General features: G+C 40.0%; 1 protein-coding gene and 1 non-coding gene across 2 annotated transcripts in view; one reads left to right on the top strand and one right to left on the bottom strand.

Moving 5' to 3' along the window:
* Positions 1-4,654: 4,654 nt before the first annotated feature.
* LOC106578004 (uncharacterized) lies at positions 4,655-11,208 on the top strand. The gene is made up of 3 exons (XR_001322256.2): positions 4,655-4,848; positions 9,487-9,594; positions 10,099-11,208. It is a non-coding gene; the product is annotated as an uncharacterized protein (transcript).
* An 11,994-nt stretch (positions 11,209-23,202) lies between these two features.
* ndrg2 (NDRG family member 2) overlaps positions 23,203-27,805 on the bottom strand; it is a 37,882-nt gene continuing 33,279 nt past the window's right edge. The window contains exons 12-16 of the mRNA XM_014156516.2: positions 27,750-27,801; positions 27,584-27,631; positions 26,929-26,964; positions 26,750-26,801; positions 23,203-26,500 (exon numbers count right to left, since the gene is read on the bottom strand). Of these exons, the coding sequence (XP_014011991.1) occupies positions 26,337-26,500; positions 26,750-26,801; positions 26,929-26,964; positions 27,584-27,631; positions 27,750-27,801 (352 nt within the window). The 3' untranslated portion in view covers positions 23,203-26,336. The remainder of the gene's footprint in view (positions 26,501-26,749; positions 26,802-26,928; positions 26,965-27,583; positions 27,632-27,749; positions 27,802-27,805) is intronic.

Genomic DNA, 27,805 nt, shown 5'->3' with positions numbered 1-27,805 from the left:
ACAACAGGTTGTAACTGTAGGAGTTGTTTTGGTTTATGTTTCATGTAATGTGTTGTGTATATGTTGTCTGTCAAGGGTCATTTTAGCTTGTTTGTACACTAGAGGGTGTAATATGTTGGGGTCAATAAAGGGGACAACAGTAACGTTTGGAAAGCTAATTCTTGTGGATGCATTATGGACGGCTCTCTCCTGTGCCAATGGCTTTTCATAGGTAATTGCCACTACAGCAACTTTAACATAACACTACACTTACTTTTGGGAACTTATTTGGTTTCTCTACCTCCTGAAAGTTTAAGATTGCAGTGATTGGTGAAGAATTCCCCATGGAATACACAATTAGTGCTTGAAGATCAAATACTGAGGAAGTGTCACGTCCTGGCCAGTATAAGGTTAATTGTTTTGTAGTTTGGTCAGGACGTGGCAGAGGGTATTTGTTTTATGTGGTTCGGGGTGGTGTGTTTGTGTAAAGGGTGTTTGATTTAGTATTTCCGGGTTTTTGGTTGATGGTCTATGTGTTTGTATTCTATGGTTAGTCTGGTGTGTGTGTTTCTATGTTTGGTTAATTGGGGTTGGGACTCTCAGTTAAAGGCAGGTGTTGTCTATCTGCCTTTGATTGAGAGTCCCATATATTAGGTTGTGTTTGTGTGTGTGATTTGTGGGTGATTGTTCTGTGCTTAGCCGTGTGCCTAGTCAGACTGTTATTGTCGTTCGTTTTTCGTGTTTGTTATTTTGTATGTTCATTTTGAGAGTAATTAAAAATCAAGATGAGCATTCACGTACCTGCTGCGTTTTGGTCCTCATTCACCGACGACAACCGTGACAGGAAGTGAAGTTGTACTGATAATAATTAGAAGTATAATTTCTCAGTGAAACCCTGTTTTGAATCCAGTGTCTCTTATGGGCTGCATGTCTGTCTGCCTGTCTGGACAATTGTTCCTAGATGCAGTTTGTTGATATTTGAAGTTGTGTCTTGACTGCTGACATTACGGATGGAATCAGCCTGTTTAGAATGCTTTACATTGTTCAGAATTGCTCTTGTAGACTCCTGATCTACCAGACTGTTCAGGGTTTTCAGTCGTTAACAAACATTACCATCTCTGGATCAATTATACTGTCTCCACTGGACCTAACTAGTACAGTGAGTATGTTTGACAGGGGATTATCACTGGTGGAACATTTTAAAAATATAGTCTTCTGTTGAAATAGAAACACCATAATGTGTTACATTTCTGTCAGTGAATGTTATGTGAAATAGAGTCAGTGAGTCAAGTTAATGTTAAGGGATGGATGTGTTTAGAAAAAAATGTTTCTTCTCCTTAAAAGATCTCTACAGAACATTCCACGTATAGTTTCTCACCTACATCTACATGAATCAAAGCACGTCATGTCCCCCAAGAAGATAGGTTTATCAATTTCCTCCTGTGTGATGAGCCTCTCTCTCCAGAATACAACTAAGAGCTGCAGCTTATGGTGAACCATCTTTACAGGGAGACAATCTAACAAGGTGAAACATGGAAGTCCAACCAGCTTGTGATGGCAGCGATTCAAGTGATGACAGTATGGAATTACACCCTCTGAGTGAGTAAGATTTTTTTCATGTAAGTTTTAAAAAATGAACACATTTTATTGACTATCTCTTAATTACTTCTGGACTGTAATGCAAGATCTATTGACACTTGTACCCTTCTGAAAGCACAATGTAACATTTCGTTTTAAATTTAACTGGGATTTATAACAGGTCTTTTTGTGATCTTTATTAATTACTGTCTAACTACACCCCTTGTTTGCAGTGTCTTCTTCTGACCTGCCAATCAAACTAGTTGAAAATATCACAATATTCAAAAACCTTCTTGATGAAAGAATAAATGATCTGCAAGCAAACGTGAATGAGCTTTGTGAGATAGCTGATCATTTTGAAGCTATGCACCGGGAAACCACCATAGGTAGTCTGTCTGGTAGTGTTATTGGATCAGTTGGAGGAATCACCGCTATAGTGGATACCATCCTGGCTCCCTTCACTCTGGGTGCCTCCCTGATCATCACTGGGTGTTGGGGTGTCTGTCGCTGGTGGAGTCACTGGTGCTGTGTCTGACATTACTGACATGGCAAGTACATCCACAGATTGACTGACCATTGACAGAATTGTGAAAGAAATCCAGGTGAAGATGGAACCAACTGTGGAAAACCTAGATAATATCAATTTGAGTTTCAAGTCTCTACCCACATTTCAGAAAGATGCTGCATTTAAAGCAGGAAGATGTGCAACCAATTTTGCACCAGAACTAGTCCGCATTATTTGGTTTGCAACAATTGGCAAAGGGGCTGCCCAGGCGTCTAGAACTGTGCGAGTGGCAGGTGCATTGTCAGGGGTTCTCTCTGGCCTATTTCTTGCTATGGAAATTTTCTTCATCGCCAAAGAATCCATGGAAATCCATCAAATTAATCAGCATTAAAGTGAAGCGAATCAGCACCGAAGTGAACCAACAAAGTCTGACACATTGAAATTCATTGCGTGTCGGTCAGGGAAACAGCTGAACGTTATCAACAGACAATAGATGCATTTAAACCTTGAGAATAGAACTTGACAAATAAATGACAGTAATAAAGTCTACATTCATCCACTTGTTCTTTTTGTACCACAATATGTTAAGTGCTTCTATGTGAATTGTGGGACATTTACTCTGTAATACTTTTAATTTATTCAAAATTCATAAGCAGCATTGACAGGGGTGATCTCTTAGTTCTTGACATAATCTCATTGTCAAGGATACCAATAAGCTCAGTGAAATGGATAAGTTTGTTCAGAAAGTCATGGAAATGTCTGATAAGTATGAGCAGATCATTTTTGGGGAATTGATAAGAAATCAAATCAAATTTTATTTGTCACATGTGCTGAAAACTACATGTGTAGACCTTACCGTAAAATTCTTACCTACAGGCCCTTATTGTAAAAAAAAAAGTAATTATGAAAACATTTGCTAAGTAAACTAAAAGTAAAAAACTAACACAATAAAATAACAATAATGAGGTTATATACAAGGGGTACCGGTACCGAGTCAATGTGCAGGGATACAGGTTAGTCAAGGTAATATGTACATTTTGGTAGGGGTAAAGGGACTATGCATAGATAATAAACAGAGACTAGCAGGAGCATATGTGAAGGAATGTGAATGTATGAATAAATATTAATAATACAGGGGTTAATACAAATAGTCCTGGTAGCCATTTGGTTAACTGTTCAGGAGTCTTATGGCTTGGGAGGTAGAAGCTGTTCACAAGCCTTTTGGTCCTAGACTTGGCCCTCCGGTACAGCTTGCCGTGCGGTAGCAGAGAGAACAGTCTATGACTTGGGTGGCTGGAGTCTTTGACAATTATTAGTGCCTTCCTCTGACACCGTCTGGAATAGTGGTCCTGGACGGCAGGAAGCTTGGCCCCAGTGATGTACTGGGCTGTACACTACCCTCTGTAGCGCCTTGTGTTCAGATGCCGAGCAGTTGCCATACCAAGCGGTGATGCAACCAGTCAAGATGCTCTCAATGGTGCAGCTGTAGAACCTTTTTAGAATTTGAGGACCCATGCCAAGTCTCCTGAGGTGCAATAGGTGTTGTCGTGCCATCTTCACGATTGTCTTGGTGTGTTTGGACCATGATAGTTTCTTAGTGATGTGGTCACCAAGGAACTTGAAGCCTTGACCCATTCCTCTACAGCCCTGTTGATGTAAATGGGTGTGTGCTCAGCCCTCCTTTCCTGTAGTTCAAGATCAGCTCCTTTGTCTTGCTCATGTTGAGGGAGAGGTTGTTGTCCTTGCACCACACTGCCAGCTCTCTGACCTCCATATAGGCTGTCTCATCATTGTCGGAGATCAGGCCTACCACCATTGTGTCATGGTAAACTTAATGATGGTGTTGGAGTTGTGCTTGGCCACGCAGTCATGGGTGATCAGAGAGTACAGGAGGGGACTAAGCACGCACCCCTGAGTGGCCCTCGTGTTTAGGATCAGCGTCTCAGTTGTGTTGTTGCCTATCCTTACCACCTGGGGGTGGCCCATCAGGAAGTCCAGGATTGTGTTATGGGGTACTACAGTATTGTTGTCCCTCTGTGGTGTTATGGGGTACTACAGTATTGATGTCCCTCTGTGGTGTTATGGGGTACTACAGTTTTGCTGTCCCTCTGTGGTGTTATGGGGTACTACAGTATTGCTGTCATTCTGTGGTGTTATTGGGTACTTCAGTATTGTTGTCACTCTATGGGGTACTACAGTATTTGGTGGAACTGTCCCTCTGTGGTGTTATGGGATACTACAGTATTTGGTGGTAGTGTGGACCTTATTATCAAGTCAAGTGAACAGGTGAATTAATATGACAGGTGAATTAAGCAGATTGTTTTTGCTTTTTTCCCACACATCCCTATTCTGTTAAATGTAAAAAAAAAAATATGATTCTCACAATAACATGCATTTGCGTAAACATGTCTTTGACTGCATTTATCTATGACTGAAATCAAGCAATGAGTATTGTTGACATTACACCGTGATCAAGTTACTTTGACTCCTAACATCACAGTCATGGGTCAGACCAGTAAATGGTAATGTTTAACTATTGTACTAAAATCCTCACAGTGTAGCAGTAAACACAGGTGCTTTCTGGTACCTGCATGGACAATGTCTCAAGTGAACATTGATACTCAGTCATCATTAAGTCATAAAATAACTCCTTATCAATGATGAACCTTGATTTGTGATTGGACACAACTGTTGTTTTTATTTTCAGAATCCAGAATCTCCAACACAGTCAAGTTGTTACTCCTCTGGATAACCCATTGTACCTCCACTGCACCTAACTAAACACTGTGAGTATGAAATGATTTCCACTGGTGTAGTTGTAGGAAATGTAAACTGTTCTGTTCTAATGTTGCATTAATATAGAACTATTCATGAAAATGCTGTATATGTAAAAGTATGTTTCTACGTCATACATTGTTTCAAGCCACTCCTTGCAACAAATCTGATGTGAGATTCATGTGAGATGAATTATTATATTTTGGGTTAATATAATGATGCAAGTTATATTCCTCAAGAATCAACGGTGTATATCATTAATTGAAATGACCTTCGAACAGCAGTAAATATAGCAGATTGTAACTAACATAACACTTGGCCTCCAGTTCTCCTTACTGTACCTCCCTAAAGCTGAAGTGTGCAGTTATTGGTGGAGAATTCCCCATTGAATACACAATTAATGATTGAAGTTTGAATACCGAGGAAGTGAAGTTGTACTGATAATAATTAGAAGTATAATTTCTCAATGAAACCCTGTTTTGAATCCAGTGTCTCTTATTGGCTGCATGTATCTGTGCCTGTCTGGACAATTGTTCCTAGATGCAGTTTGTTGAGATTTGAGGCTGTCTTGACTGCTGACAATATGGCTGTAATCAGCTTTTTAGAATGCTTTACATTGTACACCCTAACAGGCCTTTGAACCCTGATACACCGGAACCAATTACAGTGCGCCCACTCTGTAGTAATAAACTGTACTGCAGTTTGAGGGGTAAGTGTGGCTTGTAGGACGGAGTTACTTGGACTTGCAGTCAGTGAACCATAATTGAATTCTTGAGAGATTAAGTGCAGATTTTTTTATGCACCTTTCCCACAATTGTTTTAATATTTTTTTTTGTTATTTAACCTTTATTTAACTAGGCAAGTCAGTTAAGAACAAATTCTTATTAACAATGATGGCCTACTTGTAAAGTCCCCTCAGTCAAACCCTCCCCTAACCCGGATGACGCTGGGCCTATTGTGCACCGCCCTATGGGACTCCCGATCATAGCCGGTTGTGATGCAGCCCGGGATCGAACCCGGCTCTGTAGTGACACCTCTACTACTGGGATGCAGTGCCTTAGACCGCTGCGCCACGCGGGAGGAAAACAATTATTTCCACATCCACAAAATATATCATATCTATACAAATACGGACATTATCATGTATGTGCCTAAACATATATTTGACTGCACTTTGAAAACATATAATAAGTCTCTGGCATTTCACCCTGATCAAGTGACTTTTACTTTCAGAATGACTGGTGTGAGGCCGACCTAGAATGTTAATATTTAAATTCTGAACCCTTCTCCACAAAAGAAAAAAAATTATGATAGAGGTATTGCATTTAATCCTTATCATGTCGCTGTTTGAATCAAAGGTGATGGACATAACAAGTAAATGTTCAACTAAAAGCAGTAACACTAAGACAGGTGGTCTATATTATGTTGTCCTGAAGAGGCATAAATCTTTTATAGTGAAAACCATGACACTTTCAACTGGTGGTGATGTGCAGTGTGATGTAAGTGTATCTAGTTATTTGACTTTAACAACAGGTGCAGTGTGGCTATGTAGGTCGTTGGAAGCTCAATACTACAATTAACTAATCCTACAATTCTTTCCTTGGGCATGTTTTTACCAGAATAGTAAAAACTGTTTAGTTGAAATGATTCGACTGCACCTGTAGGCAATAATTCAAAACTGCCTTGCCCTTCATTTCCCATATATATTGATTAATATAAAAACATTATAAATATCTATAAATGAAATGCACATACACACTACAAATACACTACAAATGTAGTGTCTTCAGAAAATATTCACACCCCTTTACTTTTTCCACATTGTGTTGTGTTACAGCCTGAATTTAAAAGGGATTCAATTGAGATTTTGTCTCGCTGATCTACGTACAATACCTCATAATTTCAAAGTGGAATTTGGTTTGTTGAGCATTTTTTAAATTAAAAAAAATAAACGCTGAAATGTCTTGAGTCATTAGTATTCAACTTCTTTCTTATTTCAAGCCTAAATAAGTTCAGGAGTAAACATTTGCTGAAAAAGTCACATCAGTTGCATGGACTTATTCTGTGTTCAATAAAAGTGGTGAACATGATTTTAGAATAACTACCCCATTGCTGTATCCCACACATACAATTATCTGTAAGTTCCCTCAATCAATAGTGAATTTTAAGCACCTATTCAACCACAAAGACCAGGGAGGTTTTTCAATGCCTTGCAAAGAATTGTTAGATAAAAAAAGCAGAATATCCCTTTGAGCATGGTGAATTTATGAATTAGGCTTTGAATGGTTTATCAATGCACCCAGTCACTACAAAGATACAGGCAGAGAGGAAGGAAACTGCTCAGGGACTTCACCATGAGGCCAGTGGTGATTTTAAAACATTGAAAACTTTAGAGAGTATAATGGTTGTGATTTGAGAACTGAGGATGGATCAACAACATCGTAGTTACTCCAAAATACTAACGTAAATGACGGAGTGAAAAGAAGGAAGCCTGTACAGAATAAACATATTCCAATACATGCATCCTGTTTGCAACAAGGCACTTAAGTAATCCTGGATAAAAAAAAATGGCAAAGAAATTAACTTTTGTCCTAAATACAAAGCATTATAGTTGTGGATATCACTGAGTACCACTCTTCATATTTTCAAGCATGGTGATGGATGCTTCATGTTATGGGTATGCTTGTCATTGGCAAGTACTAGGGAGCTTTGTAGGATAAACATACATGGAATACAGCTAAGCACAGGCAAAATCCTAGAGGGAAACCTGGCTCAGTCTTCTTTCCAACAGACACTGGGAGACATTTACCTTTCAGCAGGACAATAACCTAAAACACAAGGCCAAATCTACATTGGTGTTGCTTACCAAGACAGCATTGAATGTTCCTGAGTGGCCTAGTTACAGTGTTGACTTAAATCATCTTGAAAATCTATGGCAAGAATTGAAGATGTATTTCTATCAATGATCAACAACCAACTTGATTGTTCTTGACATTTGTTTTAAGAATAATGGGCAAATATTGTACAACCCAGATGTGCAAATCTTAACTTCCCCCAAACATACTCACAGCTGTAATTGCTGCCAAAGGTGTTTCTAAAATGTATCGTCTCAGGGGGTGAATAATTATATAATCAAGATATATTAGTTGTTTCTTTCTTTTTTCTTTCTATTTTTATAAATGTTAGAATTCTTCCACTTATATATTGCAGAGTAATTTTTGTAGATTGTTGACCAAAAATGACAAATCCATTTTAACCCCATTTTGTAACACAGAATGTGGAAAAAGCGAAGCGTGTGAATACTTTCTGAAGGTGCTGTAGCTACATTTTGGTAACACTTCAGTCCACTACATCCTCCTGTCTGATGATCCATCATTGTGTTCCATCTGCTTATACAGCCTCTCTCCAGAATACGACTGAGAGCTTATGCAACCAACATTTCCACGTGGGGCCCATATGGGTTAATGAATGACTGTTCCAAGGGCCCAATGAGAGAAACCCAACAGGAACCCACAAAATGTTGTCCTCAGTATCCACTTTGGCCCCACATGTGGTTGCCATGTTGGTCTTTGTGTGGGTTCACGTCGGTCTTATTGAGGGACCCCATCTGGTTATAGGGTGGGTGTGTAGTGTAACCTATATGGGCAAGAAGTAGACTGTAAATGTGGTTTTCAATTGGGACCAAACTGGTTTTGTTCTCAGTCTCCATGCAGGCCCCAGATGTTGCTGCCTAAGCAAGCTTTCCTAACCCTCTACAGTCTAAGCCCTGCCTAAGCTAACATGTGGAAAAGTTTTAAGAAGGTCATACTACCTATTTGATTTAGAATTTCCAGACCCCTTGAAGAATATATATATTTTTTAAAGAATGAAAAATGTAATTTGGCCTTAGGGCTATTAGCCCATACAAACGCATTGAATAACAGATTCATTACATGGAACAACAGATGGTCCCCCAAAAAATCTAAAGCAAGTTTGTTCTGAAGTGTCTGTCCTATATCTAAAAGATATAAGAACAGGATTTCTTATTGTTTTTTATGTATTTGATCCCTTATTTTTAGCACTAAACTGTCTTCATATATACTTCCATAATTATTTTAACTGGTACCAGACGAGTCTTGTGAGGCCTGTGGGCGTCCTAGAGAAAAACAACAGACATGTACATGTTAGTGTGGAGCCCAAACTGTTCAGATGCTACAGACAGAAGTTGGCAGATCGTATCGACTTCAGACGAGACCCATGACACTTGTTTGGACACTGCAGATTATTTTATGAGAAGACTGATGTTCGGGATGTCTCATGGTTTAATTAACAAACTCCGTTCTAGCTCTGCCACCTTTCACCTCAGATGAGGAAGTGTGACATCGGCAGATGTGGTAGATTGAGATGCATCCAATGCAAAAGGATATCTCTGTCTTAAACGGACAGATTTTTGGGGGGGATGTTTTTATTATGCTAATATGATTTCTGAAGGGCAATTCTAGGGGGTTAAGAGATGACAGAAGCAGTTTTCTTTATCAAATAAATTAATGTTTATTTATAGCACATGCTCAGATCCTATTTTCTCAACTATCTACACATGCTAAAACACTTCAAATATGACTGAGATAAAAGGTTAATATTTTAACACTGTTCTTTGTCTCTTTCTCCAGTGGGATTGAAGTCATCTGCTCCCCCCAAATCCATCAAAGCAGAAAATAACCTGTCAGTCCATCATGAGAGTGGTTCAACTGACGACAGTATGGAATCACCATATGACGGTGAGTAAGATTTTATGGAGCAGTTTCACCTGTTAGCCCATTACTACATTATATTATCGAGGCAAATTTCTGTGGACATCAATTAAATAATGTCTAGGACTATTCTTAAACAAAATTCAAAGAATACTAAAATAATTATTTATGTGTAATCCAGTATTATTTGCACAATTATTAAACAATTTGGAGGTTTAATTTAGGATTAACGCATTGTTCAACTGATCTTTTCTACCCATAATCAACATTAGGTGCAACCCATACGTTTTGTGTCCATTGTATGGTACTGAATTATTTGATGGTTACAGGAATGACCAAAGTAAATTATATTTAATCCATGATTCACATGCGATTTATTATTTTGCGTAAGGGAATTGTCTTTATGTTGTCAAAACTCATGTGTTTACATAGCAATTAGCAATGTGATTTTTTTATTACCTAAATGGAATATGGCAGGTCTTTTGTATTCATTTCATGGAGCAATGTCTAAATAAACACTCTGTTTTTCAGAGAGATTGAAAAAACTGAAAAAGGAATTTGAGGAAAGTGTTGAAGTATTCAGACACCTCCTTGATGAACATTTGAAGGACCTTCAGGCAAAAGTGAAAGAGCTTCGTCAGATAGCTGACAGTTATGAGAATTGGTACCGTGCCACTACTAGAGGTAGTCTGGCAGGGGGTGTTATGGGGGCAGCTGGAGGGATCACTACTTTAGTAGGCCTTGGCCTGGCTCCATTCACTTTAGGCACCTCCATGGTTGTTGCCGGGGCGGGTATGGTGATGGGTGTAACTGGTGGGATTACTGGCGCTGCTTCTACCATCACCAGCATGGTGAGTCAACGAAGCGACCGACAGAACATTCAGAACATTCAGAAACATTTTCTGGAAAAAGTCAAACCAATTGAGGAAAGCTTGAGTAAAATCAACTGGAAAGTTGAAGAATTAAAGGCAATGGCCAATGATGCAGCTAAAACAGGGTTTGGAATTTGTAAAATAGCAGGTAATCTGGCTTTTTTAGATGACTTTGCAAATATTGCCAAACTAAGTGCCTCATCTGCTAAATCTGTCCGTGTAGCAGCATCATTGACAGCGGTGCTCTCTGGCCTACTCCTAGTTCTTGACATAATCTCTATTGTCAAGGATGCCAAGGAACTTTATGCAATGGAAAATGGAAACCAAATTCAGTCAGACACACTGAGCTTTATTCGGACAATCAGGGACATGGCTGAACAGTATGAGCAGACACTAAAAACGTTTGAACAGACAAAGGAAGAACTTCTTCGAAAAAAATGTTGATTAAGAAAATACATATATTTAAATTAAAATAATCTGATTATATTGCTTGAAAGGGGTCTGATTTTACAGTTGAAGTAGGAAGTTTACATACACCTTAGCCAACTACATTTAAACTCTGTTTTTCACAATTCCTAACAATTAATCCTAGTAAAAATTCCCTGTCTTAGGTCAGTTAGGATCACCACTTAATTTTAAGAATGTGAAGTGTCAGAATAGTAGTAGAGAATGATTTATTTCACCTTTTATTTCTTTCATCACATTCCCAGTGGGTCAGCAGTTCACATACACTCAATTAGTATTTCGGTAGCATTGCCTTTAAATTGTTTAACTTGTGTCAAACGTTTCGGGTAGCCTTCACAAGCTTCCCACAATAAGTTGGGTGAATTTTGGCCCATTCTTCCTGATAGAGCTGGTGTAACTGATTCAGGTTTGTAGGCCTCCTTGCTCGCACACGCTTTTTCAGTTCTGGCCAAAAATGTTCTATAGGATTGAGGTTAGGGCTTTGTGATGGCCACTCCAATAACTTGACTTTGTTGTCCTTAAGCCATTTTGCCACAACTTTGGAAGTATGCTTGGGGTCATTGTCCATTTGGAAGACCCATTTGCGACCAAGCTTTAACTTCCTGACTGATGTCTTGAAATGTTCTGTCAATATATCCACATAATTTTCCTGCCTCATGAAGCCATCTATTTTGTGAAGTCCCTCCTGCAGCAAAGCACCCCCACAACATGGTACTGCCACCCCTGTGCTTCACAGTTGGGATGGGGTTCTTCGGCTTGCAAGCCTCCCCCTTTTCCCCCCAAACATAACGATGGTCATTATGGCCAAACAGTTATCTTTTTATTTCATCAGACCAGTGGACATTTCTCCAAAAAAGTACGATCTTTGTCCCCATTTGCAGTTGCAAACCATAGTCTGGCTTTTTTATGGTGGTTTTGGAGCAGTGGCTTCTTCCTTGCTGAGTGGCCTTTCAGGTTATGTCGATATAGGACTCGTTTTACTGTGGATATAGATACTTTTGTACCTTTTTCCTCCAGCATGGAGGTCGTTTCACTGTTGTTCTGGGATTGATTTGCACTTTTCACACCAAAGTAGGTTCATCTCTAGGAGACAGAACGCGTCTCCTTCCTGAGCGGTATGACGACTGCGTGGTCCCATGGTGTTTATATTTGCGTACTATTGTTTGTACAGATGAACGTGGTACCTTCAGGCATTTGGAAATTGCTCCCAAGTATGAACCAGACTTGTGGAGGTCTACAATTTTTTTTCTGAGGTCTTGGCTGATTTCTTTTAATTTTCCCATGATGTCAAGCAAAGAGGCACTGAGTTTGAAGGTAGGCCTTAAAATACATCCACAGATACACCTCCAATTGTCTCAAATTTTGTCAATTAGCCTATCAGAAGCTTCTAAATCCATGACATCATTTTCTGGAATTTTCCAAGCTGTTTAAAGGCACAGTAAACTTAGTGTATGTAAACTTCTGACCCACTGGAATTGTGATACAGTGAGTTATAAGTGAAATAATCTGTCTGTAAACAATTGTTGGAAAAATTACTTGTCATACACAAAGTAGATGTCCTAATTGACTAGCCAAAACTATAGTTTGTTAACAAGAAATTTGTGGAGTGGTTGAAAATCGAGTTTTAATGACTCCAACCTAAGTGTATGTAAACTTCCGACTTCAACTGTATAATTATGTTCAGAGAAAATAATTTATTTGACAAAGGTAACTGTATCCTGGGTTTAGAATTGTAGTGTATGAACTATGTATATGGACTTATCAAGATATATGGTGGTATTATCCATTACATATGGTCTATCTTGATTTTATATTTGTACAGAAACATATTGTGTTTGATCTTTCTTACCTTTTATAATGTTATTTGTTAAACACTTTGAACTGAATTTGTTAAAAGAAATGTGCTAATGTGTGTTTGATTGCTTGGTTTTATCTACTTGAATTTAAAAAATGACTAATGTATACATTGAAATGTAAATGGCTACAAATAGTTCGTAATGTAGCTACAGTATGTGTCCTGAGGATGTACAAGTAAAAATGTAAATGTCAAATATGCATTTGAACTGTAAATATCAACATAATATTCTGGTGTGTTTAATCTGCTAGCTCCCAATGTACCGTATGTGCAATACTTTGAGGAAGCCATGTACCGTAAATTCCGGACTATAAGCCGCAACTTTTTTCCCACGCTTTGAACATCGCGGCTTAAACAATGACGCGGCTAATATATGGATTTTTCCCGCTTTAAATGTTTTGTTCTCCAAAAAAACACATTCTGTGACGTGCTCAGTTTTTTGGCGGCATGAAGCTTTCATTAGACCAATGAAATTGCCGAACGGGTTAAGGGCAAACAACTTTTTTGTTTACTGTTTAGATTAAGTCGAGCGCTCTCAAACTTCCCATCATTCTGATTACGGTAGTCATTTTGTCACCCTCATCATGGCAAAGACACGGAGAAATGCATATGATGCAGCTTTCAAGTTGAAGGCGATTGATCTGGCTGTTGGAAAAGGAAATAGAGCTGCTGCACGGGAGCTTGGTCTTAATGAGTCGATGATAAGACGTTGGAAACAGCAGCGTGAGGAATTGACTCAGTGCAAAAAGACAACTAAAGCTTACTGCAATTTTTTATTTTTGTTACAAACCATGTTTCGTTAAAGCCTATTTATTTTTGTTACAAGCCGTGTTTCGTTAAAGCCTATTTATTTTTGTTACAAGCCGTGTTTCGTTAAGGCCTGTGTAAAGTTCATTTGTTTGAATGTACCGGTAGGCACCTGCAGCTTATAGACATGTGCGGCTTATTTATGTTCAAAATAATATCTTTTTTTAAATTCAGTGGGTGCGGCTTATATTCAGGTGCGCTTAATAGTCCGGAAATTATGGTAAGCAATGTTCATTATTGATGTTTATTTTCTCCTTTTAATTTTTTAAGTACTTTGAAATGCGTCATCTGTTAGAAATGTGCCATATAAATGAAGTTAGATTATATTTTTTATTTTTAAATGTTCACCTTTATTTAACCAGGTAGGCAAGTTGAGAACAAGTTCTCATTTACAATTGCAACTTGGCCAAGATAAAGCAAAGCAGTTCAACACATACAACAACACAGAGTTACACATAGCGTAAAACAAACATACAATCAATAATACAGTAGAAAAATAAGTCTATATACAATGTGAGCAAATGAGGTGAGATAAGGGAGGTAAAGGCAAAAAAGGCCATGGTGGCAAAGTAAATACAATATAGCAAGTAAAACACTGGAATGGTAGATTTGTAGTGGAAGAAAGTGCAAAGTAGAAATAGAAATAATGGGGTGCAAAGGAGCAAAATAAATAAATACAGTAGGGGAAGTTGTTTGGGCTAAATTATAGATGGGCTATGTGCAGTGATCTGTGAGCTGCTCTGACAGCTGGTGCTTAAAGCTAGTGAGGGAGATAAGTGTTTCCAGTTTCAGAGATTTTTGTAGTTCGTTCCAGTCATTGGATTAGACTTAACTTTTGTCTCTTATGAAAAGTACATTAACAGCAAATGTCAGCAAACTATTCATTTGAAATTAAGGTATTATTTAATGAATACACGTGTATAGTCAAATATTGTATAACAAATGTATTTGCTGATGCTTTTCACTGATAAAATAAAAAGTCATGATCAACAACAAAGCCTATTTTTGTCTAATAATTTTTTCCAAAACCTACTTGAAGGTAACAGCGCTCAATGTTGCCCCTAGTGGCCAGTTTCCACGTCATCACCTAACGTCCTCAGACATGGATGGACTTCGAATACTGACTTGTAACACGGGTGACCTGACTGTTATATCCTGTGTTGTATTCTCCACTTCCTCATCACCTGCTCCAAAAGGACCATAGGGCCCACATCAAGACACCTGTAAGACCACACACAAAAGATGTGACTATTGTACAAGTCACTCTCCAGTCCCGCCCCACATTACAATACGAAACATTAAGGATGACTGCTCTTTCCATTACATAGACTGACCAGGTGAAAGCTATAATAGTTTATAGATGTCACTTGTTAAATCCACTTCAATCAGTGTAGATGAAGTGAAGGAGACAGGTTAAAGAGGATTTTTAAGCCTTGAGATAATTGAGACACTAATTATGTAGGTGTGCCATTCAGAGGGTGAATAGGCTAGACAAAATATTTAAGTGTCTTTGAATGGTGTATGGTAGTAGGTGCCAGGCGCACCGGTTTGTGTCAAGAACTGCAAAGCTGCTGGGTTTTTCACGCCCAACAGTTTTCTGTGCGTATCAATAATGGTCCACCTCCCAAAGGACATTCAGCCAACTTCACACAACTGTAGGAAGCATTGGAGTCAACATGGGCTAACATCCCTGTGGAATGCTTGTAGAGTCCATGCACCAACGAATTGAGGCTGTTCTGAGAGCAAAGTGGGGGGGTGGTATGCAACTCAATATTAGGAAGGTGTTCCAAAAGTTTGATATGCTCAGTGTACTTTGAAGTAAAACTAACACCAAGTCACACAAAAATACACATGGAAAAAAAAAACACCAACGAAATGTATTTGTCTTGATAAATGCTTTTTTTATTACTTGGTGGAAATACAGCAAATGATAAAATAACAGAAGGGATGCTCAAAAACAAGAATTCAGTTTCCACTCTGATGTTTGTGCATACAGTGGGTGCCTAAAATGACTTTCAGTACAGCTGGTCAACACACAATGCTACAGGACACACCTTCTATACACAATCATTCATAAAGGTTCATTCTTTCCCATACAGTAGACTTCAGTTTCTCTCAGACAAACCTCAACCATCATCACCTCTAGATGTTCTACTACCACCAGACCTGCAGTAATTCAGCTGAGTATGTTTAGACAGAAGTTTATGATTGGTGCTGTTGAGGTGAATGTATGTATAGTCTGTTCATTTGAGACTTTTACTATTTGCAATCGAGTCAGTTTTAGGGATCTATATGGACAGTACTTATATATGCATATTCATATCCTGTGTGTGTGTGTGTGTGTGTGTGTGTGTGTGTGTGCCAATATCCTAAAGTTTTTGTGCCAGGCCACAGTCTACCCAGTTTTCTTTACATTATTACATAATTCATTTACATTACATTTACATTTAAGTCATTTAGCAGACGCTCTTATCCAGAGCAACTTACAAATTGGTGCATTCACCTTATGATATCCAGTTGAACAACCACTTTACAATAGTGCATCTAAATCTTTTAAGGGGGGGGTTAGAAGGATTACTTTATCCTATCCTAGGTATTCCTTAAAGAGGTGGGGTTTCAGGTGTCTCCGGAAGGTGGTGATTGACTCCGCTGTCCTGGCGTCGTGAGGGAGCTTGTTCCACCATTGGGGTGCCAGAGCAGCGAACAGTTTTGACTGGGCTGAGTGGGAACTGTGCTTCCTCAGAGGTAGGGGGGCCAGCAGGCCAGAGGTGGATGAACGCAGTGCCCTTGTTTGGGTGTAGGGCCTGATCAGAGCCTGAAGGTATGGAGGTGCCGTTCCCTTCACAGCTCCGTTGGCAATCACCATGGTCTTGTAGCGGATGCGAGCTTCAACTGGAAGCCAGTGGAGAGAGCGGAGGAGCGGGCTGACGTGAGAGAACTTGGGAAGGTTGAACACCAGACGGGCTGCGGCGTTCTGGATGAGTTGTAGGGGTTTAATGGCACAGGCAGGGAGCCCAGCCAACAGCGAGTTGCAGTAATCCAGACGGGAGATGACAAGTGCCTGGATTAGGACCTGCGCCGCTTCCTGTGTGAGGCAGGGTCGTAATTCGAATCAAGATCCATCCCTTGACTTTAGAACAATGACAGGATAATTAAAAAATACTATCAGGTTAATTACAAGGAAGCAAGGAATACTATGTGCCCTGCTCTTTGGTGTTAAGTGGTACTACAGTATTGGTGGTAGAGTGGGAGGGGAGAGTCGCTCTTAGCTGAGTTGACTGTGCTAGTTAGATACCTTTAGTGAGCCAAAATCTAAGAAATGTATTAAGCAGACTAGTTCATTATTAATCTGTAACATATAATTACAATACTCACAGTTAACATGTATGTGCCTAAACATGTTTGACTGTACTTTTGAAAACAAGTACTGATTCTATGACATTTCACCCTGATCAAATTACTTTCACTTCCAGGACCACAGGCGTAGTGCGGAACTAAAAGTTGATATTTAGCTGCTTAATCCTTAGATAAAGGGGTCATTGATATCTAACTGTAATCAATAGACATTAAAACACACACCTCCACAATGTCTCGCTGTGGGATTAATAGCTTTATCACTGAGCAATAGTTCTCAACAACTTTTCACCACTACTGGTGTAGGTTCCAACGTCCTTGTGTTCTATCTGTTTCCTCTCTCTCCAGAACACAACTAAGAGCTGCAGCTTCTCTCTGGTGAACCGTCTTACAGGAACACAACTTAGCAAAGTCAGATATGGCAACTGGTGCAAGGAGATGGAGCATGGAGAACCCCCCCCCCGCCCACCTCTTAATAAGTCATATTTATTTACTTTAAAAAAATGGACTATGAAGAAAATAAACTATTTTTCTATTTAAATACATGATTAAGTGTAATTCTGTATAATGTGTAGGCAGAGGCCTAGTTAAATTAAAATGTTTTTCAACACTACCTGAGATGTTAAAAGTTGCTTAACATTAAACATATGGTGCATGTTAATGTAGGCTTCAAGTTCAAGAACTCAAACGTATTGATTGTGGGTTTATGTTTTTCCTCTGGATGACACTGTCTGACTACATCTTCTGTTTTTCACTATCTGATGATCAACGAAAACTCAATGACAGCATAACATCATTCAAGAAACTCAACAACAACAAAATATTTATAAAAATAGCAGATGAGTTTAAAACGACAGCCGGTGATGTTGAAAATATTCAGGAGAATGCTTCTACAGTCAGGAAGCCTGGGATTGGAATTGGGATAAGTGGCTTAGTGGCAGTATGTCTAGCCCCCTTTACAGGAGGTGTGGCCCTGCTTGTTGGATCTGTGTTGGTTGCAGCTGGTGGAGATCATTTTCGTTCTTAATCAACATTGACGATGTTAAGAAAGGTGTATAAGAATTCCAAGATAGTATTCAACAAACTGTTGAATTCCTGAAACAAATCAAAGTAAATATTAAAGCATTAGAGGGAATGTCCTCCAGTGCATCCATGACGGTAGCTGGAGGTCTAAGTAGAGCAGAAGAAGTCATCTGTCTGCTTGAGAGAGTGGCTGAACTGAGTGACATAATTGTGCGTCGAGAAGAAGAATTGAACGTGGTGTTAGTTACCATCTACCGTATTTTTGACATGTTCATGGCCATCTTCAGGATACCTAAGGATGATGCTCTTGAAAGAGAGTTTGTTTACAATATCAGAACATCAGCTGAGATGTGTCAGAATAGTATAAATGACTTTAAAGAAATGACAGGAGAATTTGACAAGCTGTCAGATTGCTTAGAAGCTTTTAAAAACTGAAAACAATCAGGTCATACACTGAGACATGATAGATGTGAGCATCAGAAAGAGACCAGGGACTCACTGGGACTGAAATCAGATCTGGCATTTCTAACACACCAGATCATTCTCCTTGAGGCCCCCATTATTTGCCTAATAATGGTCATTCTGCATTAAAACATATTAAGACAGACCTACAGGGTAAAAGAAGGAATTATTGCTGGCCCGTTTCTTCTTGATTGAACAAACTGCTCTCATTTGTCAATGCTGTGGTGCCTAACACATCTGTATGATGCACAGTTGATTGAACATCTACTTTAACTGAAATATGTGTAACATTTGTTTCTGAGTGTGAATATATAGAGTACGTTTAGTTTGTTTCTGCTGGAGAGGTGTGTTTCTCCTTCGATGCCAAATGTTGATCACAGTGTAGTCCACAATATACTATGGTTTATCCCAATAGCAGAGAGAGAGAGATAGTGTGTGAGAGAGAGAGCGATAGAGTGAGATAATTTATAAGTTGTCAAGCTGTCAACAACCCCTCACCAGTGAGAGTAAGTTGAGATTCTTGGAGACTGGAGAAGGAGTTGAGTATCATCTCTGCTCCATCATTATAGTACTAGTTACGGCTGTTGTCTTTGAGACGTTGGTAGTTGATAAAGTGGTACTCCTACCAGTAGATGTAGTCTTGATCGTAGTATATACTGACCATGTAAATAAATGACCAGTTTTGAATGTTGTTAGAGGAATAGTGTTTGTTGTTGCCATAGTGACAGCTGTGGTTGTTACACCAGATTCAGTCGTTGCTCTTGTTGTAGCTGTTGATATGAGTGTCACAACATGGGAAGTTGTAACTCTTCAGTTGGCCGTTGCATTTACATGTGCAGCTGTATCCTCTGTGGTGGTTGTCTCATCAGACGTGGTTGAAAATGGAGAGATGGTGTTTGTACTTGCTGCTGTAGTTACAGATATGAATGTAGTAACTGTTTCTATAGATATAGACATACTGTTGCTGTAGTGGTGGTAAATGGTGTGGTTGTTGAAACAATTTAGGTGACATCTTTGAGTTTTGTGTAAAGCAATTTCCGTACCCATGGTTTTAATCTCGCTTGTAATTGAAGTGGAGGTTGTAGTAGGAGAGATGGAGGTTGTTGTAGTGGAGATGGAGGTTGTAGTAGTGGAGATGGAGGTTGTAGTAGTGGAGATGGAGGTTGTAGTAGGAGAAATGGAGGTTGTAGTAGGAGAGATGGAGGTTGTAGTAGGAGAGATGAAGGTTGTAGTAGGAGAGATGGAGGTTGTAGTAGGAGAGATGGAGGTTGTAGTAGGAGAGATGAAGGTTGTAGTAGGAGAGATGGAGGTTGCAGTAGGAGAGTTGGAGGTTGTAGTAGGAGAGTTGGAGGTTGTAGTAGGAGAGTTGGAGATTGTAGTAGGAGAGATGGAGGTTGTAGTAGGAGAGATGGAGGTTGTAGTAGGAGAGATGGAGGTTGTAGTAGGAGAGTTGGAGGTTGTAGTAGGAGAGTTGGAGATTGTAGTAGGAGAGATGGAGGTTGTAGTAGGAGAGATGGAGGTTGTAGTAGGAGAGATGGAGGTTGTAGTAGGAGAGATGGAGGTTGTAGTAGGAGAGATGGAGGTTGTAGTAGTGGCTGTTGTAGTGGTGGTTTTATTTTTACAGGTGTACGCTCACCGGCAGAGTAGAACAATATGAAAACAACAAATGCTCCATCTTCAAGTGACCAACAATACAATAAGTATTTCTATAATGCCTATACCAATGTTATGAATGTCTTATAAACAAACCTGAGTAAATGATTGTAAAGGTTAAAGGTTTCATGTATTGTTAGGGTTGCAAAAATCTGGTAATTTAAAAAAAAAGTCCCAGGTTTTCCAGAATCCTGGTTTTAATTCCCAGAATAAGCAGGAATAAGGAGGAAATGTAGCATCTTCCAACCAGGAGTTCTGGAATATCTGGGAATTTGGGGAAAGTTACCCGGTTATAAAACCCTCTCTACAGATTTGTATTGTTAATTATAGGTCTATATATTCTGCATTGTCAAGTGCCTGGAAATTAAATGATATTACTTACCTTTATTTAACTAGGCAAGTCAGTTAAGAACAAATTCTTATTTTCATTGACGGCCTAGGAACAGTGGGTTAACTGCCTTGTTCAGGGGCAAAACGACATATCTTGTCAGCTCGGGGATTCGATCTTGCAACCTTCCGGTTACTAGTCCAACGCGCTAACCACTAGGCTAACTGCCCCCCCATATAACCATGTTTAAGACTAAACACAAAGATATTTTAACACATTTGTATTGATAATTGAATGTGTCTATTTAAGGTGTAGTACTTGTTGGTTCTTACCTCCTACATGATTTTTCACACAGTTTCATCATGATAACGTGTGTAGCAAAACGATTACAACCTAACTAGGTCCTGAGCTCAGTAAGGGGAATTTCCAATGCTGTAGGTTAACTTAAAAGACATCTATATTATGCAGATATTTTGTAATATATTTAGTCTTTTGGGGTGAATAAAAATTACAGTCAGTACAGAATGTGTACAGAATGTGTACTAACGGGGTGGGGTTGTATGCCTTACGATTAACGACTCGTGGTGTAATCATAACAAGTCCTTTTGTTCACCTGACCTAGAATTCCTTACAATCAAATGCCGACCGCATTATCTACCAAAAATTATCTTAGATTATAATCACAGCCGTGTATATCCCTAGCCAGACGGCATCCCTAGCCGCGTCCTCAGAGCATGCGCAGACCAGCTGGCTGGTGTGTTTATGGACATATTCAATCAATCCCTATCCCAGTCTGCTGTCCCCACATGCTTCAAGAGGGCCACCATTGTTCCTGTCCCCAAGAAAGCTAAGGTAACTGAGCTAAACGACTATGGCCCCATAGCATTCACTCCTGTAATCATGAAGTGCTTTGAGAGACCAGTCATGGATAATATCACCTCCACCCTACCGGACACCCTAGACCCACTCCAATTTGCCTGCCGCCCCAATAGGTCCACTGTTACGGATACAGGTATCCTGTGTATGTATCCTGTGTGTGTATTTTCTTTCCTTCTGCCCTATTCACAGGTATCCTGTGTGTGTATTTTCTTTCCTTCTGCCCTATTCACAGGTGCCGCCAATCAGTCACCAATCTGTCACCAATCAGTCGCTAATCTGAAGACACACCTGCTCCTTTTCACTTACCCAAACCAGACGACACTACAGCGGTAGTGAGGTGAGGGCTCTCGGAGTGTGGTGTCAGGAAAATAACCTCACACTCCACGTCAACAAAACAAAGGAGATGATCGTAGATAGTGCCTCTTCAACCTCAGGAGGCTGAAGAAATTTGGCTCGTCACCGAAAACACTCTCAAACTTTTACAGATGCACAATCGAGAGCATCCTGTCGGGCTGTATCACCCCCTGGTACGGCAACTGCTCCGCCCACAACCGCAAGGCTCTCCAGAGGGTAGTGAGGTCTGCACAACGCATCACCGGGGGCAAACTACCTGCCCTCCAGGATATCTACATCACCCGATGTCACAGGAAGGCCAAAAAGATAATCAAGGACAACAGCCACCCGAGCCACTGCCTGTTCACCCCACTATCATCCAGAAGGCGAGGTCAGTACAGGTGCATCAAAGCTGGGACTGAGAGACTGAAAAACAGCTTCTATCTCAAGGCCATCAGACTGTTAAACAGCCATCACTAACATTGAGTGGCTGCTGCCAACCTACTGACTCAAATCTCTAGCCACTTTAATAATGAATAATTGGATGTAATAAATGTATCACTAGTCACTTTAAACAATGGCACTTTATGTAATGATTACATACCCTACATTACTCACCTCATATGTATATACTGTACTCTATACCATCTACTGCATCTTGCCTATGCCGCACGGCCATCACTCATCCATATATTTATATGTACATATTCTTATTCATACCTTTATACTTGTGTGTGTGTGTGTGTATAAGATAGTTTAATTTTAGATACTTGTTAGATTCTGCACTGTCGAACTAAATACACATTTCGCTACACTCGCAATAACGACTGCTAACCATGTGTATGTGACCAATAAAATGTGATTTATTTGAATGGTGCTTTTTGGCCCAGGGAGCCATACAAGCTGGAACCTAAACTGATAACAGGTTATACAGAGAGAGGAGTTGGGTTTCTCTTGCTATGCCAGGAAGTACTGTTGTTCTCTAGTAAAATGCAGCGTGTGGTGGGATTTGTGTCGGTCAGCAACGAGGGGAACCACAGCAACATAAGTGTATGGATAAGTACAGCAGAAGACACCTGATTGGTTGATGTCGTTCTCAAACAAAAACATTGTCTATTGTGTGTAGGCTTTCATACACGTTTGTACAAGCAATTCCAAATGTCCTCTCTGATGTAAACTCACTCCAATGTCCTCTCTGATGTAAACTCACTCCAATGTCCTCTCTGATGTAAACTCACTCCAATGTCCTCTCTGATGTAAACTCACTCCAATGTCCTCTCTGATGTAAACTCACTCCAATCTCCTCTCTGATGTAAACTCACTCCAATGTCCTCTCTGATGTAAACTCACTCCAATCTCCTCTCTGATGTAAACTCACTCCAATGTCCTCTCTGATGTAAACTCACTCCAATGTCCTCTCTGATGTAAACTCACTCCAATCTCCTCTCTGATGTAAACTCACTCCAATGTCCTCTCTGATGTAAACTCACTCCAATCTCCTCTCTGATGTAAACTCACTCCAATCTCCTCTCTGATGTAAACTCACTCCAATGTCATTTTGAATATCACAAATTGGACTAATAAAGAAAAGAACATAGTCAAGATTTCTTCTTGTCTTTTATTACTACTCAGTAATGTTTTAGGTTGTTCATTTTATTACACAGACAAATTAGCCACACAAGTACATTTGATTGTGTTCTGTTATTTTTTAAAATTTTTGTTAATCATTTATATTATTCTCCCTTTTGTTTAGTGCTGTTGCTAAAAAAGTTACACAAGAACTAACACACTGTTGTCTAACTTGTGAGCACACGGTAAACTAACACTTCACTTAATAAAACGAAATGGTCAACAACAAAATAGGAAAATAAGAGTATGATTGAAGTAAAAACAAAAAGAAGAAATGGACAAGTGTACATTCACACAGCCCCGCCCACTGTCAATTCAAACAGTAAGCTCCCCCTTCTCCCTTTATTGGTAAACTATTAGGCTCCACCCATTTCCCCTTTGTTAGTCGAGGCTCCCATTCCAGATTGGTTGATTCTCAATGCAAGACTAGGAGGAGCCTAAATATCATTAACATAACATTCCAATTTATCTAGGAACATCATCATCACCCCCATCATCATCATCACAATACTCTTCTCATCCGACCTATCCTCAGTATCTTCATCAACAACCATCCAACCAGACTACTATAAAAAGACAGGAAGGGGGAGGAACTCTAAAGAGAATCGGAAAGAAACGAGCAAACAGGTTTGTAAAATTCAAAGTAATTATTTTTAAATGTTATATAAGCCATATTAATGATTGCACTGAACTATGGAAACCAAACACACACATTGCACGCACACACACATTCACACACTCGAAAACCTACACACAGCTCTCCAAGTGTATTCTGTAATTGAGTCAAATAACAGTGTGTTCAGTCCATTGGTTAGGATCAGGGCAGTGTTAAGCTTCACATGAATGTACTTTTAGTCTATGACCTTTTACTATATGTAGATCACATGAACAATTTAAAATTCAGTTTTCACTGAAAGTGTATTACAATCCTATAAAACAATCGTATAAAACTGTTTTTAGCTTTGACTTTGAGTATATGACAAGTCTACAACACTTCTAAATGTTCTAACTGGCAATCATACAAAGAAGGGTTCGTATAGTATGACTTGATGAGTGTGGACAGTCACCCTCTAGGTTTAGGGTGTAGTGTAAGGGTGTAGGGTTAGGGAGTTGGCAGTGTAGGGGCTGGTTCATTGTTGATTTATAAGAAGGTCCAATGGGACAGGGGATGGGTTCTATCCTATACTCATCTCACCTCTTAAATTGTGCTTAGAACGTATGAGAGCTTTCAAATGCACACACACTTGCACGGCACATAAACACAGTCACAAACACGCACAAACACCCAGGAACACACAAAGAGTCACACAATAATGCCTTATTTCACACTCCCTTTTCTATATGGATACCTCAATACTCTAGTCCAGTACTGTCCACTCCACATACCTCCTGACTTCAGAGAGACATGCTATTGGTTCTCTCAGCTGACAGTCAAACAGACAGACGTGGTATTGGTTTGCTCAGCTGTCAGTCATGGTCAGTGCATCACTATAGGGCTATGCAATGCCTACATCTAGCTATCACACAACATGTACAGTGTGCTTGTTCAACAAGGTATTTGCTATCTTATCTCTTTGATGAAGACTAAAGTATGTTAGTAGTGAGGTATATGCAGGCTGGAATAGGGGGAAGTTGCCCCATAGATGCTGATCTTGGGTCAGTTTAGCATTTTCTTCACTAATGGTTAAGGTTAGGATTGGTGGAGGGGAAGCGTATCCTAGATCTGTACCTAGAGGGGAACTTCACTCCATAGCATGCAGGTACTGTACATGTATGTATGTATGTCGTCATAAAGCCTATTGGACAAACACAGTGACCCCTGCTGGTCGAGTCTGGGACTGCCAGCAGCATTGGAAGCACTTGTTACTGATTTACTAGTGTAGGAGTTAACAATGTCACTCTTCTTCATCCATCCTCATCATCGTCATCTGCTAATCTTTGCCCAAAAGCTTAATAACAAACACACATGTGCACACACACACACACACACCCCAACAAACCCATATTTGCATACAAAAGAAAAGGAAACATTCTGTCTATATTCACATTGGCTGAAATCAGATCAGTCAAGCAGATGATCCACACAGTCAAACAACCACACCCCTCTTACCCGCCCACCCCAATCCCCTCATGGGAACAAAAATGTGTCACTTGAACAGGGCTAATGGAAGACATGATCTACCCGGCAACAGTGAGGAGGAAGTAGACTTTCATTGGCTGTTGCTATGGTTAAGGTTCCCATGACCAATGAGAAGCCTCACCCTTTCACTGAGGCAAGTTACAAAAAGCAACAATACAAAAAAATCATAACAAATTGATTAAAGGAGTTGACAGTCACACATTTTCATTATAAGTATTTCTGCTAAAGTCTTTTCTTCTATTTCATAATATTTCAAACTTTAAAATTAAAGAGAAACATTGTTATAACGTTACTATTACATCATTGTCAGTATAATTATTAATAGCATTAATATCATAGTCATATTTGTCATTATCATAATTATTACTATTGGTTAACACTACGGTGAGGTCACCACAGACCCCTCCCACTCCATAGGTTAAAGGGCTCTATTGGCTGACAGACTTTCCAATAGAGGGAGGGAGAGAGGACTGGCCTACGCCCCTAAAATGCCCTTTCCTTGCTACCCTTTTTTCTATATTCCCTTGTTCCTAAATTCTCCCTTTCTTCCATTCCCTATTTTCATTTATCCATTCCCTCTATCCTTCGCTGTCTAGGTGAAGATCTCTCTCTCTCTTTCTCTAAAGAGATGAATAGATGAGGTTGAGATGAATTGTGGGAGGACAGTGTTTTAGAATGAGATGAATTGTGGGAGGACAGTGTTTTAGTAACGGTCTTTCATTTTCCCTCTGTCCCTCTACTTTTACAATATCTACTTTTGCATATCTCTCCCTCTGTCTGTCTGTCTCTTTCTGTTAGCTGGTCTGGGGGAATGACAGGTTTAAGAGATGTGGGAGTGGGTTAGTGACAAATGCTATCATCCCACTCTCACCCACCACCCATACATCTAGCTCTCCATCCCTCTAGCTCTCCAGCTCTCCATCCATCCATCTCTCTCTCTCTCTCTCTCTCTCTCCTCTCTCTCTCTCTTCAGCAGGACACCTCCATGGTATGGGAGGGGCTGGGGGGCATCTGCCCGCCCTGAGAGCTCTGAGACAGGGTACGAGAACGCTGACGCTCCCCGTCCATGGAGTAGGAGGAAGACAGTGAGGCGGTGCGCGAACGAGACAGACGGGTCATAATGGACGATGCCACTGTGGGAGAGGGAGGAGGTAAAAGTGAAAGGGAGGAGGTAAAAGAGAAAGGGAGAGGGTAAAAGAGAGAGAAAGAGGGTGAGATGGAGAGGAAAAGAGAGAGAGAGAGGGGGGAGATGGCAAAAAAGAGAGAGGGGACAGAGAGGAGAGGAGAGAGGGGAAGGTTATTAGATTGATATAGAGAGAAAGTAGCACAATAGGTCACAGTAGTTCCTCATTGCCACAGATTAGAAACTGAGGAGAACTTACTGTAGCCCATCCCCTGAATGAAGTACTTGAACGCCTCAGTCAGTTTGCTGGGCTGTAAGCAGACAATAAGATCCATCATATGTATAGGTAATGTAGAAGAAGATATGTATATGTAATGTATAGATAAACATTGTGTGGTGTATCTGAATCGTAACACAGTTAAGTGTGAAATGTGTTACCTGGGTGAGTTGGGGAAGACCACCAGCATCGGCCATCTGAGGAAGAAGAGGATGACAGAAAGGTTAGGATGTATTGCATTGACAGAGAGGTCTGATACCGATGCCAGAGCTACGTGGCAGCAACTAAAGCCCCATTTATACCTGGTTCTAACTTGCATCCGTTGTCCTGATCTTGTCCTCATTCTGATTGTGCCCACATTTTCAGACAGGTGTAGACGATTAAAGACACATTGTGATCCGATTGTGATCCCATCTTCCTGACCACCTCCGGGGGAGTCAGGCATGCATTGTGTCTGGATATCTTACAAGTGTAGACGGATATGGACAGTGAAACTATTTAAATCATAATTTTTCTGCCTTCTAAAATCATTGACAGGTGGCACCTTTGACTTATGGCATCAATGTGTCTTAAAATCAATATTATTTTGAAAGAATAGCTGTAAAAAAATAAAAAAATAAACGCATATAGGGAGGGACCAGGAAATCTGGTGGCAATGCAGACAGTGGCCGGATATGAGACACATTTTAATACCATACTTCTGAAAACGTGGGCACAATCAGAATGTGGACAAGATCAGGACAAACGATGCATGTCAGCAGCAGGTAAAAACAAGGCTATTATGCCAGACCAAAGGGATGAGTAGAGCTTGAGTACCTTGAGGAATGAGGTTGTTGTTGGGTCCAGTTTGCTGTTGCACTCCACCTGGTGGACAAGAACAGAATAACACATTTATTATATCATACCACGACATTCACATTACCGGTGTTCGATGGTTAAATTGTAGGAACATACTGAGGTCTAACGTATGTAGAGGACTTACAGCAGCCTCCTCATGAGGTGCCTGATCCCCAACCACCAGCATCACGGGACACCTGA

Source organism: Salmo salar, chromosome ssa18 (genome assembly GCF_905237065.1).
Source record: "Salmo salar chromosome ssa18, Ssal_v3.1, whole genome shotgun sequence".
NCBI classification, from domain to species: Eukaryota; Metazoa; Chordata; class Actinopteri; order Salmoniformes; family Salmonidae; genus Salmo; species Salmo salar.
This window is presented reverse-complemented; position numbering and strand designations above follow the sequence as displayed.